We start from the raw sequence: 18,857 nt of genomic DNA, 5'->3' as shown, positions 1-18,857 counted from the left end.
GTCGTATAACTGCAACACATAACTAATAAAATCACAAGTCAACATTATATAACCAATAATAGTTTGCCAAAAAAACTGTCCCATATTCCAATTAGAACCAACCACGTTTAGTTCCTGAAGTTACACATAGACATGGACTTCTTCATCCATATTGTCTCTATCAACTAAAGGTTGATTCGAGTGTGAAAACCACAATCAAACTCTCAAGTCTCATCTCGTATACTCATCATAGCTTGTTACGTTGCTCTGTTGCACCTCAGTTTTACATCCCCAACTCAGTCGTATTATGTCTTGTTTATTTCACTGGCTGCAACAAAAAGAGTGGAAACATATTAGACGTCAAAAAATATCCACCTGTCAGCACACATATCATACATAAATATTTATACCATTGATGTCTATCTAATCTACTTAACATTCATGCATATATCACTCTTGTGTCGTAAATATACACTATTTGGCAGATAGAATGGTAAGCGGTGAACTCCTCTAACTGAATTCACCAAAGAACTACACGAAAGAAAACTTGTTTAATGAGAGCTCTAAACTCTCGACCAATGCCAAAATCAAGAATGCGCCCCCAAACGTATCCTCTCACTCTCTTTTAAACCTTCAGCTCTCAACTTCCCTATGTAGGCTCTGTTTTTAAGCTGACTGACTGAGCTACTACAGTCTAAACTTTCTATCTCTTTCCTGGAAAACTGTCTATATTGCTAATTAATTACCCCTAGCCCCTAGGCTAATTACAATCTTCATGTGCTAGGCATAACAAAGGAACATAGCTGTGACGAAATCGAATAATATATCAAAGGGCTAGCAGATAAATGCTTAAACAAGGGTCAGTAAGCTTGCCTATTGCATCTTCTTAATCTTAATTGAAGGCTTAGCAGTAATCTTCTGAAGTAATCTTTCGTCGATCTTCCTGTACTGTGTTTGAATGATTCGATGTGTTAAAGATAGCTTATCATCAATATGATCCTGGTACCTCTCGTACACAATGGGGATCAACAGACTGAGAACAACACCTATCCATTTAAATCATCACAACAGAGAAAGTTAATTAGGTAAATTGAGCAGTCTTCAATGCAAATTCAATAATGAAGGTCAAAGGAAAACAAATCTACTCACCGAGATAGAGAATTGTGAGGAAGTTTAAGAAACTGCCAACAAATGATACTGTCCACAACACAACACTAACCTGTCATAGCAATAACACTGTTTCAATATCCTAAGCTACACTCTAAAAAGCAAGGAAAACGAAAGAACAAAATCACTTGGAATACAGTTAGCTGACCCGAAAGAGTTGCTTTGCGTTTCTTCCAACGTAAATCTCACGAGCAACAGCGAGCACGGTATTATTAATCCACACTCGTAGACCATCAGCCACCATAAACACAAATGCCTCAGAGATTTCAAGATTAGGTAGTTGTGGCATAGGTCTACTCAAACAAAACAAAGAGAGCAATTCAGATTTAGCTCAGCTAATGCATAACTTTTCTAACTACTTGTCCTGTAACCATATCTTTATCTACAACAGAAACAAGCTAAATTCTACATACTTAGCCTAAAACCATAGCTTGTAGTAAATGATGCGAATGTGAGATTCTGCTACCTGTTGAAGAGAATAGCAGATTTGGCCCAGAGGAAGAGTATAACGAGGAGGAGGAGCTGAGTATTAACAACAAAGGGGAAAAAGCTGTATCCACATTTCTGGAAGAGGAACCATAACAGCGTCGTTGATCCGAGTAGGAGAAAGCCTCCGCGTCGGTTCTTCCCCATGATCAAATCCGCAACTGCATCCATCAGTTGAGACAAAATTTTCAAAAATCGTAAATGGAATCGGTGCGATTTCAAGGGGAGATCTACATGTATGTATGTGGAGTCGATAAAGAATGAAAACAGTGGAGAGAAAGAAACCTGAGCCAAAGCGAATAGATTGATGAACAGATTCTTCCATTGGAGCGATCTCTCTCTTTCTCACCAATCCCAAAACTGTCTCCTCGAGTCTTTTCGTTCTTCGCACATCGTTTTATTAATTTTAAGTCATTTTTAAAAATCAATTAATTAAGTTAATTAAAGATTAAGGTGAAATCTAATTGTCCCTTAAAAGTAAGGTAAAAAGTGATGTTTCTTTTAAACCATTCTCAACTTTGATTATATACTTTCTAAAAGAAACATCACTTTTTATTTTTTTCCTTCAGCTTCAGTCTCCATTTCTTAATATTTGTGTTTAAATTTTTTTTTTTTTATACAATTGTAATCATATATAATCATTTGTAATTCGGTTTGGCATTATAGTTAGGTTTTAAATCCACTCGTATATTTAGATGAAATTATTACGTTACAAATGATTATATTAATCAGTTTTTGTTTCAAAGAGATATGACTCAAACTTTACTACAAATGGAAAATGGGAAAAATGTCATAAAAAAATCATCAACTCAAAATGTGTTGAAATAAATCTCTATTTTTGATTGACTTTTTAGTTTAATCATCAATTTTTTAGTATAAATTTTTTGTTAATACGAACTGTTGAATATAACTATAGTTATTCAATATTAAAGATATAAATCAGTATAGATGTCAATGAATTTATAATTTAACACCAAAAATTGAATAACCTTTTGATTTAAATTTTTTTAAAATTTTGGAGCATTTTAAAAAATGCCCCTTTTTCCATGTCCTTTTTTTAAAATGTTCCTCCATGTGACAATTTGTCTCGCGGACCCCATTAGCCAGCGCTAGCCGCCCAAACGAGCTCCAAGCTGGTCCTGTAGGGCATCGATCATATCCCATCACTGTGGATATCCAAATCCACCAGTAGGTTATTGGTGCGCCAGACGTTCCTCGAACCCTGGTCCTCACTCTTTAACAGCCTTCCCACATGACAAGTTACCACCAATTGATCTGCATGCTCTTCGGTCGATCCTGAGTTCCACGGGATAGGATGTCACGAATTTGCATGCAGGTCAAGAGGGATATGAGAGTGTGGTTAGTGTGGGTTCCACTTCAGCACGTGTTGTGAGTATGGCAGCAGGTTGATCAGACCCAATGGACCGTATTGCAATTTTTTTTTTTTGGGTGCCACTTCAGGAGATGATTAGTTCTTATGGAGTCTTGATGCGTAATGGTTGAATGTTTATGTGATTCTTGAAATGTAAAGTTTATGTGAGTTAGAATTTGTCCATTTTTTTTTGTGGTAGTGAGCCTTGGAGGGGCTTGAGTTGCCTTCGTGGCGGACTGTTGAGTCATTGTGTGCCCGTGTATGGCGGCCTTTTGGGACATTGTGTGGCCTTTGTGGCGGGCTGTTTAGCAAATTGTGTGGCCTTTGTGGCGGGCTGTTTAGCCAATTTTGTGGCCTTTTGTGGCGGGCTATTTAGCCAATTGTGTTGCCTTTGTGGCGGGCTGTTTAGCGAGTGTTGCCTAGGTGGCGGTCCTTCAGAAAGTGTGGCCTGTTTAGGCAATCCTTCGGGATGAGTGGTCTTCGTGACGGTCCTTCGGGATGTATGGTCTTTGTGACGGTCTTTCGGGACAAGTGGTTTTCGTGACGGTCTTTCGAGACAAGTGGAAAGTGCATTGCTAAGAGTGGAAAGTTTCTAAAAATAGAAGTTTCTAAAAATGGAAGTTTCCAGAAATGGAAAGTGTTGAGGTAGATCTAGTCGGGAGACACTCGATGGCATCAGAATATTTTGCTCAAGGCCGTGTGAGCCCAACTCATGTGATACCGATAGCTCGATGGACTTTGTGGCCAGAGAGTGGGAGTGGTATGTTTCTTCGGATGACGATCCGAGAGCACGCTTTAGGGTGACGACCCAAGAGCGGGATTGTTGAGATCCCGGGATACCGTAGCTGTGAGCCGCGGCTAGGCAGTGAGCCGGTATGTTTCAAGGGTTGCGATCCAAGCGCGGGGGGGAATAGATGTGAGCGACTCCCTGGATACCGTAGCTGTAGGCGGTGGCCTGGCAGTGAGCCGGTATGTCTCGAGGGTTCCGACCCGAGAGCGGGGGGAGTGTGTGTGAATGACTTCCTGGATGCCGTAGCTTAGGGCGGTTGGCCTGATAGCAAGCCGGTATGATTCGTTGGTTGCGACCACGGACGGGGGAAGCACTGAGTTGTGAGCAAATAATGTCTTGGATGTGAGTATATTGGCTAGAGGGAGACCTCGGGGTTCAGTCGGAGGTTTGCGGTCTGTTGCGAGAGTTGCACAGGAAACCTTGGCTAACGATGTTCAGTCCTGTCGAAGGACGTGCGGGCCGTGTTGACGGTGGCACGGAGGTCCTTGACGGATGGACGATGTTGCGGGATTCGAGGACGAATCCTTGTTTGTGGGGGAGAATTGTAACATCTACGAACCAAATATTGCATTTTTGGTCTGAGTGTCGATCGACACCCTTGATGTATCGATCGACACCAACATTTTCGGTTTTGATCGGTTTGTTTTAATTGTTGGTTGGTTTTGTTTGGTATAATTAGAAATCCTTAAACCGCATATTTAAAGAGGAGGTCGACTCAGGGTTTTGGGGGAGGCTTTTTGTCGCCGTTTTCAGAGAGAGAAAAAAAAAGAGAAGGGAGAGTGTTCATGAGAGATTGTGATGATTATTAGATTGTTTGAGAGATCTGTTCCTGTGGAGTGGAGATCTGGTGCTAGGAACAAAGGAGAAGAAGGGGATCCATCTTCTTCATGTGTGAGGGGATTGATGGGAGATTGGTGGTGGATTAAAAGACACAAGGAGGCTTTCTCCTAGCTGTTATCCTGGTAAGTCATGTTGTTTGATGCTTAATTGGTTAGGGAATCGATAGTTGTGAAGGATTAGAGATTCAGGGCGGGAAGGAGCTTGGTGTCGGTCGACACCAACACCTGCAGATGAACAGCGCAAACTGGTTCGAGAGGGCTAATTCGGGGCAATGTTTGGGGGATGAAACAGAATCTGATTTGGCTGAATTTTGGTAGCTAGCTTTGTGGTGCTGTAAGCTTCATATCCAACAATGGGTTTGTAGAATTAACGGTTAGTTTATATTTTAATCAAGTGTTTGTATTGTGGTCTGGTATAGACAGTTTTGTGGTAAAGTTGGGGTGTCTAGCGACACCAAGGTGGTGTTGGTCGACACCAGCATGTTGTTATGTGTTTGGGTCTTTGGAAGATAGTTGGAGTAAGGTTTGGATGTTAAGAGATTGACTGAAGTGATGTCATGGGTTTCAGGGGTACTGGAGGAGTTTTAGTGAATTGGAGTATTTGTGGGGAAGTGTTGTCCGTAGCTGGACGGAATCAAATACTCAGTAACTAGATGAGGTGGTGTTTGGTGTACTGTGGAATTTTTTGTAAGGAGCGATTTCTACGCCGGTTGTCTCGTCGGAATTATGGGGTTCCGGTGAGATCGTTTCCAGTGGATCCTGTATAAGGATTGGGAATCCGGGTGCGGTCATTTCAATTTGTTACATGAAGGAGGCTCAGGATCGGCAGAAGAGCTATGCTGATAAGAGGAGGAAGGATCTTGAGTTTCAGGTTGGCGATAGAGTGTACCTCAAGATGGCCATGTTGCGGGGTGGTTGAGCGGGTGGGGCCAGTGGCATACTGGCTGGAGTTACCTGAGGTTATGCGTGCGTTTCACAAGGTATTTCATGTGTCGATGCTGAGGAAGTGTCTTCACGAGGGTGACCGGTTGTTGGCTAAGATTTCTGAGGATCTTCAGCCCAACATGACCTTGGAGGCGAGACCGTTGAGGGTGCTCGAGAGGAGAGTCAAGGAACTTCGGAAGAAGAAGATTCCTTTGATGAAAGTCCTGTGGGACTGTGATGGAGTAGAGGAGCAGACTTGGGAGCCCGAGGCGAGGATGAAGGCAAGGTTTAAGAAGTGGTTTGAGAAGCAGGCCGTGACTTGAGCTTGTCTAGCCGGGTCCAAGTTGTAGTCTGTGGCTGGAGCGGGCACGGAGTATTCCAGCCCATCTCTCTTGATACTTGGTCGCTTAGGGGTGGTTGGTTGTGAAACTAAGTACCAAGATGAGGTGGTGTTTGGGATGCGGGTTATTGGATTAGAACGTTGTATCTTATTTTTCTTATGTATTTTCGTTAGGGTGTAACGATTATGACATTTTTGAGATTAATAAGATGAGTATTTTTCTTTATTTTTGGCTGTTGTTGTCATGGGAAAAAGAGAAATAGCTCGGGTTTCTATTTTTGGAAAGTTTCCATAAATAGGAAGTTTCCACAAAAAGAAGGTTTCCAGAGCTAAAAAATTTCTAAAAAGGGAAATTTTGTGGAAAGTGTTGAGGTAGATCTAGTCGGGAGATACTCGATGACATCAGACTTGTTTGCTCAAGGCCGTGAGAGCCCAATTCATGTGATACCGATAGCTTGATGGACTATGTGTCCGGAAAGTGGGAGTGGTATGTTTCTTCAGATGACATTCTTAGAGCGCGCTTTTGAGTGTTGACCCAAAAGCGGGATATTTGGGACTCCCTGGATACCGTAGCTGTGAGCCGCGGTTCGGCAGTGATCCAGTATGTCTCGAGGGTTGCGACCTGAGAGCGGGGGTGGGGGTGTGTGTGAGTGACTTCCTGGATGTTTCAGCTTAAGGCGGTTGGCCTGATAGCGAGCCGGCATGATTCGTTGGTTATGACCACGGACGGGGGAAGCATTGAGTTGTGAGCAAATAAGGTCTTGGATGTGAGTATATTGACTAGAGGGAGACCTCGGGGTTCAGTCGGAGGTGTGCGGGCTGTTGCGACAGTTGCACGGGAAACCTTGGCTGACGGTATTTAAGTCCAGTCGGACGATGTGCGGGCCGTATTGACGGTGGCACAGAGGTCCTTGATGGATGGACGGTGCTCCGGGATTCGAGGACAAATCTTTGTTGGTGGGGGAGAATTGTAACTTCCACGAACCAGAAATTGTAATTTTGGTCTGAGTGTCGATCGACACCATGGGTGTGTCGATCGACACCTTCATTTCCAATCTCGATTGGTTTGTTTTAATTGTTGTTTGGTTCGGTTTGGTTCAATTGGAAATCCCTAAACCAAGTATATAAGTGAGAGTGACGAATTAGGGGTTTAGGTTTTTGGTCTCTTGTCGTCGTTGTGTGAGAAAAGAGAGAAAAGAGAGAAAATGAGAGAAAGCGTTAGAGAGCCTTTGAGATTGTTCTTGTGAGATTTTTGTCTTGTTCTTGGTGTATTTGGAGAGATATGTGGCTGTAGAAGGGGGAGCTGTTATTGGGAACGAAGGAGAAGCTTCCTAAGGTGTTGGTTCCACCGTTTCTCATTCAAATCCCGCCAAAATCAAAAAAAATTCCCGCAAAAATAAAATAAAAAAACTCCCGCCAAAATTACAAAATTTGATTTTCCCGCCAAAAATTTAGAATTTTATATTTTTTTAAAATCCTTTACAAGATTTTTAAAAGCGTTTACAAGGTTTTTAAAAGGTTTTTTTAAAAAGCTTTTAAAAGATTTTTTTATAATAACCTTCTAAAAACCTTGTAAATGCTTTTAAAACTCTTTTAAAAACATTTTAATAACTTTTTAATAACCTTGTAAAAGCGTTTACAAGGTTGTCAACCCTTTAAAAACCTTATAAAAGACTTGTAATTTTTTTTTGGCGGGAAATTTTTTTTTGTCAAAAATTTTGGCAGGAAAATTTTTTCGAATGTTTTTTTGGCGGGAAAATTGGCGGGAAACTTTTTTGGCGGGAAAATATGTCGAATTTTTTTTCATTTTATTGATTAAATTAATTTTCATATAAGGGTAAAATGGTCATCAAAAATAAAAGAGAACAAAAATGAAAACGGCCAAAAAGAGGGTATTCTTGAAAAGAGGTATATCAAAATGGGTATTTCTAACAAATTCCCTTAAATTTTTGTGTTTGTTTTTTTAAAAAAAACCTCATATTTTCTTGGGAAATTAGCAAGAATAACCTAAAAAAAATTATAATTAACCCACTAACCATACTAACCATACTAACCATATAAACCCTATATACTCTATATTTTATGTATTAATTACATATTTTACCCTTATAACAACAACCACCACCCCTACCACCCCAACCACCATCACCCTCTACCACCACAATCACCACCACTCCTACCACCACTTCCGGCGACCATCTCCGGCGACCATTTCCGGCAACCAATTCCGGCAACCAACGCCAACGACCAAATCTGGTGAACTTTTCTGGTGACTTTTTCCGGCAAACTTCGCTGGCGACTCTCTCCAGTGACCTTCGCCGGCGACCAACTCCGGCGGCCACCTCCCAGCTACCTCCGCCGGCCGGCCACCATCACCACCATCTATCAACACTAAATTGGTAATTTTCTCTACTCCTAATCTTAATTTCCTAATTTTTTTCAAATTGTTGGTTATTTTCTTCTATAGTTTTTTTGTTTTGGTCAGTGAGCAAATTCACCCTATTTTCTTTATCATAATAATTGTAACTCTTGAAAGTAATTGTTGTTCCATTAAATGTTTGATAGTTTTATTTTTCTCCTATTTTTAGTCTTTTACAAATATTTATACAATTATTATATGTTATGATAGAAATATCTAATTTTATATTTATATAATCTCTATTCATATTTGACTTTGATTTTTTTTTTGGTTGTATTTTTTTTTTGGTTTATATATTACTTTAAATTATTGTAAAATATTTTTTAATAAAAAAAGTATTACAAAAATGTGTGAATTGGTTGGTGCATTAAATATATATATATTTTTTTTTGATAATGTGGATTAATTTGTTAATTAAAATTGAAAATAAGATGTAATGTGGTGGAAAAAAGGGAGGAAAGAAAAGCCAACTTTATATAAATATATATATATATATTAAGTATCAAATACTGGGCACATATAATTAAGTGGGCCTCCAAATTTAGTTTTAGAGTTAATTAAATACCTGCAGTTATCTTATACTAAGCAAGCATGACATATGGGAATGTCCATGTGTAAGTACAGTCCGGCCCAATAAATATATGGACCCTAAGCTATAAAAAATTTTGGACCCTAATTTCCATGATAAAAAAAAAAAAAAATTGGGCCCTAAATATAAAGGAAAAAAACCAAAAAAATGAGTGGACCGGTGCACTGGCACACCCAACACACCCATAGAGCCGGGCCTGTGTAAGTATTGTGTCAATCTTGCCCTGTGAACAAAATCCTCATTTTTCTCTTTCTCTCGTTTTTTTTTGTGTGCGTATATTAAAGCTCTCTTCATATTTCGACCGACTAAACCTCTCTCTACTCTTCTCCTTGCCCGCCTCTCATCTCTCTAGAACCATGAACCACCACCGTAACCCTTCTCTTTTCTTTCTCTTTTTTTCGATCTTCTACTCCACCATAACGTTTTTGTCCCCTCATCTCTCTAGAACCACCACCGTAACCCTCCTCTTTTCAGTCTCTTTTTCAGATCTTCTCCTCCTCATCTTTAAGCTGGCTTTACGTTTTCGTCGTCTCTTCACAAAATCGAGTCATTCTAGTGAACCGATAGAACCAATTACCCCCATCTTGATTTCCAATAGCATCCCTAACAGATTCGGTATGAACCTACCCTCTCTTTAATATTCATCTCTTTACGAGTATTAAAGAGAAACCTCTTAGTTTTCTAAATGCATCTTTCCAAATTTCTCTATCAAATAAGACATTTAGATGAAAAAAGTAAACTACATGAGGCCTACAAATTAAATGAGATGAGGCAGCAATACACAAGTTCAATAGATAGAGGCACATACATGAACATTCGATAGATGCAACAACAATGTAGAGAGTATGAATACATAAACAAAGTTTTGCCAAAAAAAAAACAAAAACAAAAGATCATGAAATCTCCCAAGTAATTATTACAACTTAATTAAGAACAAACATTTCAATGGCGATAAGAGCGAGCAAACTTAGAGAAACATGGGATTATTAATCTGACCAGGGAAGATAGATTGTGTGAGATGCAATGTCTCCTTATCCAGTTCTGTGAATATTCCTTCTATGGCGAATCTTCTCACAGCATTTTTCTTTGTATCATAGTAGACAACATAAAATGGTTCTTCACTACGAAACATTAGGGGTGCTAAAAAGAATTCACCTGCATCATTGGGAAATTGGGGTCAAAGTTAAGCCTTGACATCTTTTGTAACCAAAACATAAATGTTTCAAGTGCCAAAAGAAAAAGAAGCTTACCTCCATCAGTAAAACAAAAGGCAGTAAAAACATCATAAGTATGGCCATGTAATGGAGCTGGAATGTACAAGTGTTTCGACCATTCATGTTTCACAGCATCCTCTTGAACCCACAAAATGATGGTAGAATCACCATGGATTATATTGCAAAAGAATGCAAGCCTTTCCTCGTAGGTTGTCAGAATTGGATGCATGACATTGTCTGGTAACTCTGGTAGGTTTATCATGAGATTGAATTTTTCGGACCTAACATCAAAACTCATAATCGCAGGAATCAAAGGACCAGGGGGAGAAGAATCCCATCAGTGAGATGATGATGAACTACATAATATAAAACACCATTGAGAGATAGATCAGGAGAATAAGTAGAACAACGATCTTGAGGAGGAAAATTTTCAATCTTCCTCCAAAAAGTATCCTTTCCCACATTCAAAATAAGTAGGCCTTCTGCTTTTATCATACACAAGACTTTGTAATCACCATCGATGGGATCATAACCCAAGTAAATGTAATCCATCTCATAATAGATATTAGGCAAAGTAATGGATTTTGTAGTGCTAGGGTTATATATCTCCATCTTAGGAGGACCTCCATGGCAAAACAAACCATGAACAGAAGCAGAAGAAGTTGTGTGCAGTTGATATTGGCAACTCATATGGTAAGTTGCTGAAGAATATGATTCACCTTGATTTTGAGGTTGACTGGCTGAGAAGACGAATTGATTCTCCAAATGTTCCATCATCTCCATGAATGTGAAGATGAGGCTTTTGAGAGGACGAGTAGAAGACTTGATCAAGTGCGATTTCATGAACTCTCGGCTGCGAATCATGGATGCATACTGTGTCGATACGCAGCGAAACCTCGCTAGGGTTTCAACACTCGATGCTTTGAGTATCTCCTCGATGGCATCATCTGGAATCGGGTATGTGCTTCTCACATCACAGGAGATCTTCTTGTTCGCCTCTTGTTCTTGTTCTTGTCTTTCCATGGCGGTGATACCAACGAATGGTGTTGAGTGCTCTCGCTCCACAAATCTTATTTTCTAAACTAAGAGAACAAGGAAATAAAGTATGATATCTATTGGCTCGCGTTTTGCTTTCTTTTAAGTAAACCAGTAGGAAATTTGACACGCGGATAACTCAATTCGGATTATAGTAAGACGGTAAAAAATTATTTATAAAACTTGGATTTACAATTGAGAAAAATACCAAAATTTCTTATAAATAATGCAAGTGAGATTACTTTTACATAATCCTTTTAAAAAATGTGAAACTTATTATTCAACAAAATTAAATATTTACATGGTAAGAAATATAAACTTGTATGGAAAGGAAGTCTAAATGTGTAATAAAATAAATAGAATCAAAATGTGTGACTAAGCATATACTTCACCATGTCAAGACCAATCCGAAGTGGGAGTTATGCCAAGGACATAAAATGGTGGTTCATGAAAAGTTGTTTCTGGTGCCAAAACAAACTCACCTGCATTTGTAAGACAATAGACTTGAAAATTCAATACATGATTCCCACACCGCAAAACGGAAACCTCCTTTCACCATTCCAAAACTAGATGATATCAATATTTTCCTTGTAGCTTGTGATCAGCTTTGTGTACCTTGAAGTTTTTGGTAGTTCCATCATCAAAAATTTTAGACCTAACATCAAAACTGACCATGACTGCTTGATTTGTGTCGAAAACAGTTTGATAGTGTAACACACCATTGATGCATATATCAAGATATTCACAACAGTGAGGAGGACAATCTTTAATGGTTCTCCTCTATTCCCATTTCCCATTGTCAAGCTCCTGAGCTAGATGATCCTTTCCTTTGGTCATACACAACTGTTTATAATCACCATCGATGGGATCATAACCTAAGTAATGTACGTATCTATCCTAAGAGAAACGATCATATAAGCAAAGGCACAAGTCATCGTCTAGTGATAGGATTATATATCAGGAGTTTATAAGGAGGTCCATAGCAAATCAAACCATGAACAGATGGAGCAAGGGTTGTGTATGGCTGACAATATTCATATGGATATAGTTGCTATTGAAGATGATGATGAGGATTCACCTCGATTTTGAGGTTTAATTGATGAGAAGAAGAAATGCTTCTTAAGCTTCTTAATTGCGAGCTCTCATATTTGATGATATGAGACTTTGCATACGAGTCGAGGGATACCATATAAAATTGTCTGATCCCTAATTTGAGGGAAGTTGAACAAGCTTAACTTCTTAGTCGTTCAGAAAAACATTGGAAAGAAATAAATACTAGTTTTGATGCTACTTTTTCTCAACGATTAATAAAAAGCTGTTGAATCGCCAAAAACAGAATTTATGCAAGTCATACTAGTTTAAAAAATAACTTTGCTACCAATTCAAACTTAGTTAGGTCACTCGAAATTGAGATAGTTTGCTATATTTATTGATCTGTTACATGTATAAAGGATCCTTATATCATTAAGCACAATACTCAAAAAATTACTTTTTAGTAACTTTCCATATCAACTTATAATTAGATAGATATGTATAAAAGGTATTTTATAGACGATGAAGAGCTTAATACCCAAATTCAAAACCGAAAGGCTATACATAATACATACATTACGACACTATGAATATAAAAAAAATGTCACCAAACAAAAGAAAGACAAAAGATCATCAAACCAAGTAAGTAGATGAAACACAACTATAGCTGAAGAACCAAGCGTTTCAGTGGAGGTGAGAGCGCTCTTAGAGAAACATGAGATTATAAACCTAACCATAGAAGACAAAGATTATGTTATAATATTGATCCTTATCCGAAAGTGGAACCTTAAGTTCGATTCCTTCTATGTAGACTCTTCTAATAGTGTGATGATAGTAGAGAACATAAAATGGTTTTGAACACACTTGGTCGGGTGCCCAAACAATTTCCATATCATCACTGGTACAAAAGAGATGGTGAAAAATGTGTTGTGATCTATTGTAGACAAAACATAAGACTTCTTGGACCATTCATGTCTCAAAACATCCTCTTGAACCCACAATTTAATTCTACACTCAGCAATTCCAGAGAACAAGACTGTAGGCTTTCCCTCCTAGCGGGTATGCTTGGGACGCACATAAGGGTCTGGTCCTTCAATAAGATGAAACTTTTCAGATCTAACATCAAAACTCATGACTGCATGATTCACGACTGTGTCGAGCAAAGCCACATAATACAAAAAACCGTAGATACATAAATCAGGAGTTTCATGAGTACAAAGACAGTGAGGAGGAAAATCTTAAATCAACCTCCAATAATTTCCCTTTCCCAAAGTCAAAACACGAAGCTCCTGAGCTAAATGGCGTCCCTTATTAACATGCATGCCTTTCATCATACATAATACTTTGTAATCACAAATGATAGGATCATAACCCAAGTGTTGGTACATACATACACTCTTAGGATCAATCTTGGGTAGAGTGATGAAATCGTCTAGTGCTAAGGTTAGATACCATTAACCTAGAAGTAGGTCCATGGCAAATCAAACCGTCAGAGGGAGCAATGGTTAAGTCCGGTAGAGCACTAAATTCATAAGGTAAGTTGGTACAGAAGATGATGATTCACCTTGATCTCGGAGATGAGGAAATGAGAAGAAAAAGTGATTCTCGGAACACTCCCCTTCAAACGTGAAGATGAGGCTTTGCAGGCGAGTCGAGGACTTGATAAGTACGATTTCATGAAGTCTCGATTGCGGATAATGGATGCATACTCTTTTGATACGCACATGAACCTAACTAGGGTTTTAACAGGCAACCCTCTGAGTATCTTCGGGATGAGATCAAACAGAATCTGAGCAGGTTCCTCTGCATGTGATCATATCATCAGAGATCTTCTTCTTCTTTGTTATATGTATTTCCATGGCGGTGATACGAACGAGAGAGATATCGATTTGACTTCCCACTCACAAAAGACTTAACCAAAAAGAGAAACAAATCAGAAAAAAATGTTTGTGGGAATATGAGTAGACGTGGTGCAGTTTTCAATCATAAGGGAAAAACCCTTTTGACGGGTGTCACAGAGTTAAAAGGTATACGTATAATCACTACTAAACACTAATAATAGTAAACAAAAAAATTGGAAATTTTATACCAAATAGATACTTAAAAAAACTATTTTTAGCTTTTTATACAAATATCAACAAAAGTTAAAATTCATTAAATTTGAGATTTTACGAAAAATTTACAATACTTCTCTTTTCGTAAATAAACCAAAATTCAACCAAAAATTAAAATCTACTACAAAAAATAATAAAAATCATAATTTATAATCTAAAAACCATTTAACAACCATTCATAACTTTTATTTCCTAGCATTGACTTTTTTACTTATATAGTTTAATAGAGTATTCCTTTTTTTCTTTTCTTCCTATAATGCTAAACTTTAACAATCAATATAACTATTATAAATGTTTCGAAAGAATAAGGAGAACTTGAAAAATGACAGAATGAAAAAAGAAGTATAGAAGTACAATGTAGCCCCCGCGTATCAAAACCAGGTCTTTATAAGGTCATCATACCAATGAATATCCTTGGCCTTTGGATGGAAATGAGTTTTTCACGAACTGTTTATCAATAATGCTCACGAGCCGTGACACCGACCTACAGACGGTTTCGTGCCGTCCAAATTTGGTAAATGGAACTTTAAAGTGTGAATCTGAGAAGAATAAGGATACTTATGTGTTTATACTTTTTAAGGATAGTGATGGTTCAAACTCTTTAATTATGGCTCTTATTAGATGAATATGCTAATAATAGTTTTTCATGTAGACAATACAAACGCTACGTACAGGATAAATAGGGATCATAGTCACCGGTCTTGGGTACTGTTTTCACAAGTTGTGCAAAATTCATAAGTCAAGTCAACCAAGAGAGAATAATTACACTTGTTACTAGAATGACTAGCATCAAGACTGGGGCGATATCGCAGAGGAAATATATCAAGAAAACTTAAATAAATTAATATATTATAAAATCATTTAAAAGTAATAAAATATTTTTAAAATATATACTAAGAATAAAATTAAAAATTATCTCAGAAGAAAAAAAATAATAAGTAGAGCTACTATATAAATATTAAGATATATAACTGTAAGTTAAAAAAATAATACAATCATCAAAACAAAAACTTATAATAAATAAATATTATGATAAAAAGACTCAATTCTAAGTTAAAAATTATGAAATGGAAAGCCATAATGAATCGAGGCAACCTTTTAGAGTTTTTTGTATGTATTAAGTATTATATATTTTAAGAAAAATTATGGTAAAGATTAACAAGCATCATAATATATATTGCTATTTAGATTACTAATAAACAAATATTATTATAAAATGATCCTAAGTGAAAATATCAAACAAAATATTATAATAAATAAACGCAAATTTCTGATAAAATAATTTTAAAAAGAAGTGAAATTTCATCTTGAGTGAAAATTTATCAACCAATAATTATAATAAAAATACAAAATTCCAAAGATAAAAGATTAAATACTAGATGTTTGTGTGAATAAAACCCTCATTTGTCCCTTTATCTCGGTTTTTCTTTTTGGAGATAAGTCGTGAAATTTGCATAAAACGATAAATTTGTGTGGCCCATTAACCATTTACTGTGAACATAGAATACAACTCATTAACAATTTGCTTAAACATAAGATAAAAGGGAAAAATACAGAGAATTTACATGTGCAATATAACTTTTTTAGAGGTGGAAGTCTACTTTTATTATATAAGATATTAAGTGTGCACGTATAAATACGGCTCCAAATCTAGTTTTAGAGTTAATTACCTTTAATTATCTTATATTTAAGCAAGCATGGCATATGACTGGCTTATGAATGTGCATGTGTAAGTACTATGTCAATCTTGCCCTGTGAACAAAATCTTCATTTGTCTCTTTCTCTCGTTTTTATTTGTATTAGAATAACACCCTCATTTGTCACGTATAAAGCTCTCCTCATTTTTCGACAGACTAAACCTCTCTCTACCCTTCTCCTTGCCCGCCCCTCATCTCTCTAGAACCATGAACCACTACCGTAACCCTTCTCTTTTCATTCTCTTTTTTTCGATCTTCTCCTCCACCATAACGTTTTTGTCTCTTCACCAAATCAAGTCATTCTAGTTTCAAAAAACATCATGTGTGTCTTGTGAACCCATAGAACCAAATTAGACCACACCATTCTGGAATTTCCAATAAATAGCATCCCTAAATGATAATTTTACCGAGTCTGATCTGCCCTTTCCACTTTAAATGTTTATATGCATTGCATGATAGGTTATTGGATGAACGAAAACTCTCCCTACCTTCTCCATACTCCTTCATCTCTCTAGAACCACCACCGTAACCGTCCTCTTTTCAGTCTCTTTTTTCAGATCTTCTTCCCCTCATCTTAAAGCCGGCTTTACGTGTTCGTCGTCATTCTAGTGAACCCATAGAACCAAACATTCCCATCTCGTATTCCAATAGAATCCCTAATAAATGATCTTTTACCAAGTCCGATCTGCCCTTTAAATTTTATTACAAAATCTAACAGACTCGGTATGAATTTACCCTCTCTTTAATATTCATCTCTCTACGAACAAAGGGAAGCTAAATGCATCTTTCCAAATTTTTCTATCAAATAAGACATTTAGATGAAAAAGAAAACTACATGAGGCCTACAAATTAAATGAGATGAGGCAGAAATACACAAGTTCAATACATAGAGGCACCCCATGAACATTCAAAAGATGCAACAGTAATTAAGAAAAACCAGAGATAATGCCGAGAGTATGAATACATAAAAAAAGTTTTGCCAAAAACAAAAAAAAAAACAAAAAAAACAAAAGATCTTGAAATCTCCCAAATAATTATTTCAACTTAATTAAGAACAAACATTTCAATGGAGATAAGAGCGAGAAAACTTAGAGAAACATGGGATTATCAATCTGACCAGGGAAGATAGATTGTGTCATATAAAATGTCTCCTCATCCAGTTCTGTGAATATTCCTTCTATGAAGACTCTTTTCACAGCATTTTTCTTGATATCATAATAGACAACAAAAAATGGTTCTTCACTATGAAACAGTCGGGGTGCCAAAACAAATTCACCTGCATCATTGGGAGAATGGGGTCGAAGTTAAGCCATGACATCTTTTGTAACCAAAACATAAACGTTTCAAGTGCCTAAGAAAAAAGAAGCTTACCTCCATCAGTAAAACAAAAGGCAAGAAAATCATCATAAGTATGGCCATCTAATGGAGGTGGAACATACAAGTGTTTCGACCATTCATGTTTCACAGCATCCTCTAGAACCCACAAAATGAAGTTAGAATCACCATGTCTAATATTGCAAAAGAATGCAAGCCTTCCTTCGTAGGTTGTGAGAATTGGATGCATGAGATTGTCTGGTAACTCTGGTAGGTTTATGAGATCAAATTTTTCGGACCTAACATCAAAACTCATAATCGCAGGAATCAAATGATCAGGGCGGAGAAGAATTCCATCAGGGAGATCATGATAAACTCCATAATACAAAACACCATTGAGAGATAGATCAGGAGAATAAGGAGAACAACGAAAGTGAGGAGGAAAATCTTGAATCTTCCTCCAAAAAGTATCCTTTCCCACAGTCAAAACACGTAAGTCTTGTGCTTTTACCAGACACAACACTTTGTAATCACCATTGATGGGATCATAACCCAGGTAAATGTAATCCGCGGAACTATTAGGCAAAGAAATGGATTTTCTAGTGCTAGGGTTATATATCTCCATCTCACCATGGCAAAACAAACCATGAACATAAGCAGAAGAAGTTGTGTGCAGTTGATTTAGGCAACTCATATGGTAAGTTGCTAAAGAAGATGATTCACCTTGATTTTGAGGTTGATTGGCTGAGAAGACGAATTGATTCCCCAAACCGTACATCTCCATGAATGTGAAGATGAGGCTTCTGAGAGGACGAGTACAAGACTTGATCAAGTGTGATTTTATGAACTCTTGGCTGCGAATCATGGATGCATACTGCGTCGATACGCAGCGAAACCTCGCTAGGGTTTCAACACTCGATGCTTTGAGTATCTCCTCGATGGCGTCATCTGGAATCGGGTTTGTGCTTGTCACATCAGTACAGATCTTCTTGTTTGCCTCTTGTTCTTGTTCTTGTCTTTCCATGGCGGTGACACCAATGAACGGTGTTGAGTGGTCTCGCTCCACAAATCTTATCTTCTAAACCAAGAGAAGAAGGAAATGAAGTATAATATCTAGCAAATTTGGGACCATTCAACTTTATATTAATAAATAATCAATTCCGTGACACTATCTATAAAATGCAACTGAGATTATTTTTACATAATCCTTTTTAAAAATGTGAAACTTATTATTCAACAAAAATAAATATTTACATGGTAAGAAATATAAACTTGTATGGAAAGGAAGTCTAAATATGTAATAAAATCAATAGAATCAAAATGTGTTGACTAAGCATATACTTCACCATGTCAAGACCAATCCGAAGTGGGATTTATGCCAAGGACATAAAATGGTGGTTCATGAAGAGTTGTTTCTAGTGCCAAAACAAACACACCTGCATTTTTAAGACAATAGACTTGAAAATTCAATACATGATTCCCACACCGCAAAACGGAAACATCCTTTCACCATTCCACAACTAGATGATATCAATCTTTTCCTTGT

General features: G+C 37.4%; 2 protein-coding genes and 2 pseudogenes across 3 annotated transcripts; all 4 read right to left on the bottom strand.

The window, feature by feature from the left end:
* Positions 1-6: 6 nt before the first annotated feature.
* Positions 7-2,071, bottom strand: LOC104793438 (reticulon-like protein B10). Of its 2 annotated transcripts, none has more exons than XM_087460010.1 (6): positions 1,918-2,071; positions 1,613-1,793; positions 1,295-1,439; positions 1,129-1,198; positions 853-1,025; positions 7-307 (listed from the first exon to the last, which is right to left on the bottom strand). In XM_087460010.1, the coding sequence occupies exons 1-5, from the start codon at positions 1,955-1,957 to the stop codon at positions 853-855; spliced, it is 609 nt and encodes a 202-aa protein (XP_087316136.1). In that variant the 5' UTR covers positions 1,958-2,071; the 3' UTR covers positions 7-307. The 2 variants fall into 2 exon arrangements, with proteins under 2 accessions (XP_087316136.1, XP_087316142.1); XM_087460016.1 differs by having other exon boundaries at positions 7-303; positions 1,918-2,055.
* A 7,801-nt stretch (positions 2,072-9,872) lies between these two features.
* Positions 9,873-11,166, bottom strand: LOC104709243 (F-box protein At2g21930 pseudogene; annotated as a pseudogene).
* A 1,725-nt stretch (positions 11,167-12,891) lies between these two features.
* On the bottom strand, positions 12,892-14,123 carry LOC109132184 (F-box protein At2g21930 pseudogene; annotated as a pseudogene).
* Positions 14,124-16,880: 2,757 nt separating this feature from the next.
* LOC104793428 (F-box protein At2g21930-like) lies at positions 16,881-18,429 on the bottom strand. Its single transcript, XM_010519782.3, has 2 exons — positions 17,369-18,429; positions 16,881-17,273 (listed from the first exon to the last, which is right to left on the bottom strand). The coding sequence occupies exons 1-2, from the start codon at positions 18,333-18,335 to the stop codon at positions 17,086-17,088; spliced, it is 1,155 nt and encodes a 384-aa protein (XP_010518084.3). The 5' UTR covers positions 18,336-18,429; the 3' UTR covers positions 16,881-17,085.
* Positions 18,430-18,857: the final 428 nt, after the last annotated feature.

The sequence above is a fragment of the Camelina sativa genome, chromosome 1 (genome assembly GCF_030686135.1).
Source record: "Camelina sativa cultivar CO46 ecotype springtype chromosome 1, ASM3068613v1".
NCBI classification, from domain to species: Eukaryota; Viridiplantae; Streptophyta; class Magnoliopsida; order Brassicales; family Brassicaceae; genus Camelina; species Camelina sativa.
Note: the sequence above shows the minus strand (reverse complement) of the source record. Positions and strands in the feature narration are given on the sequence as shown.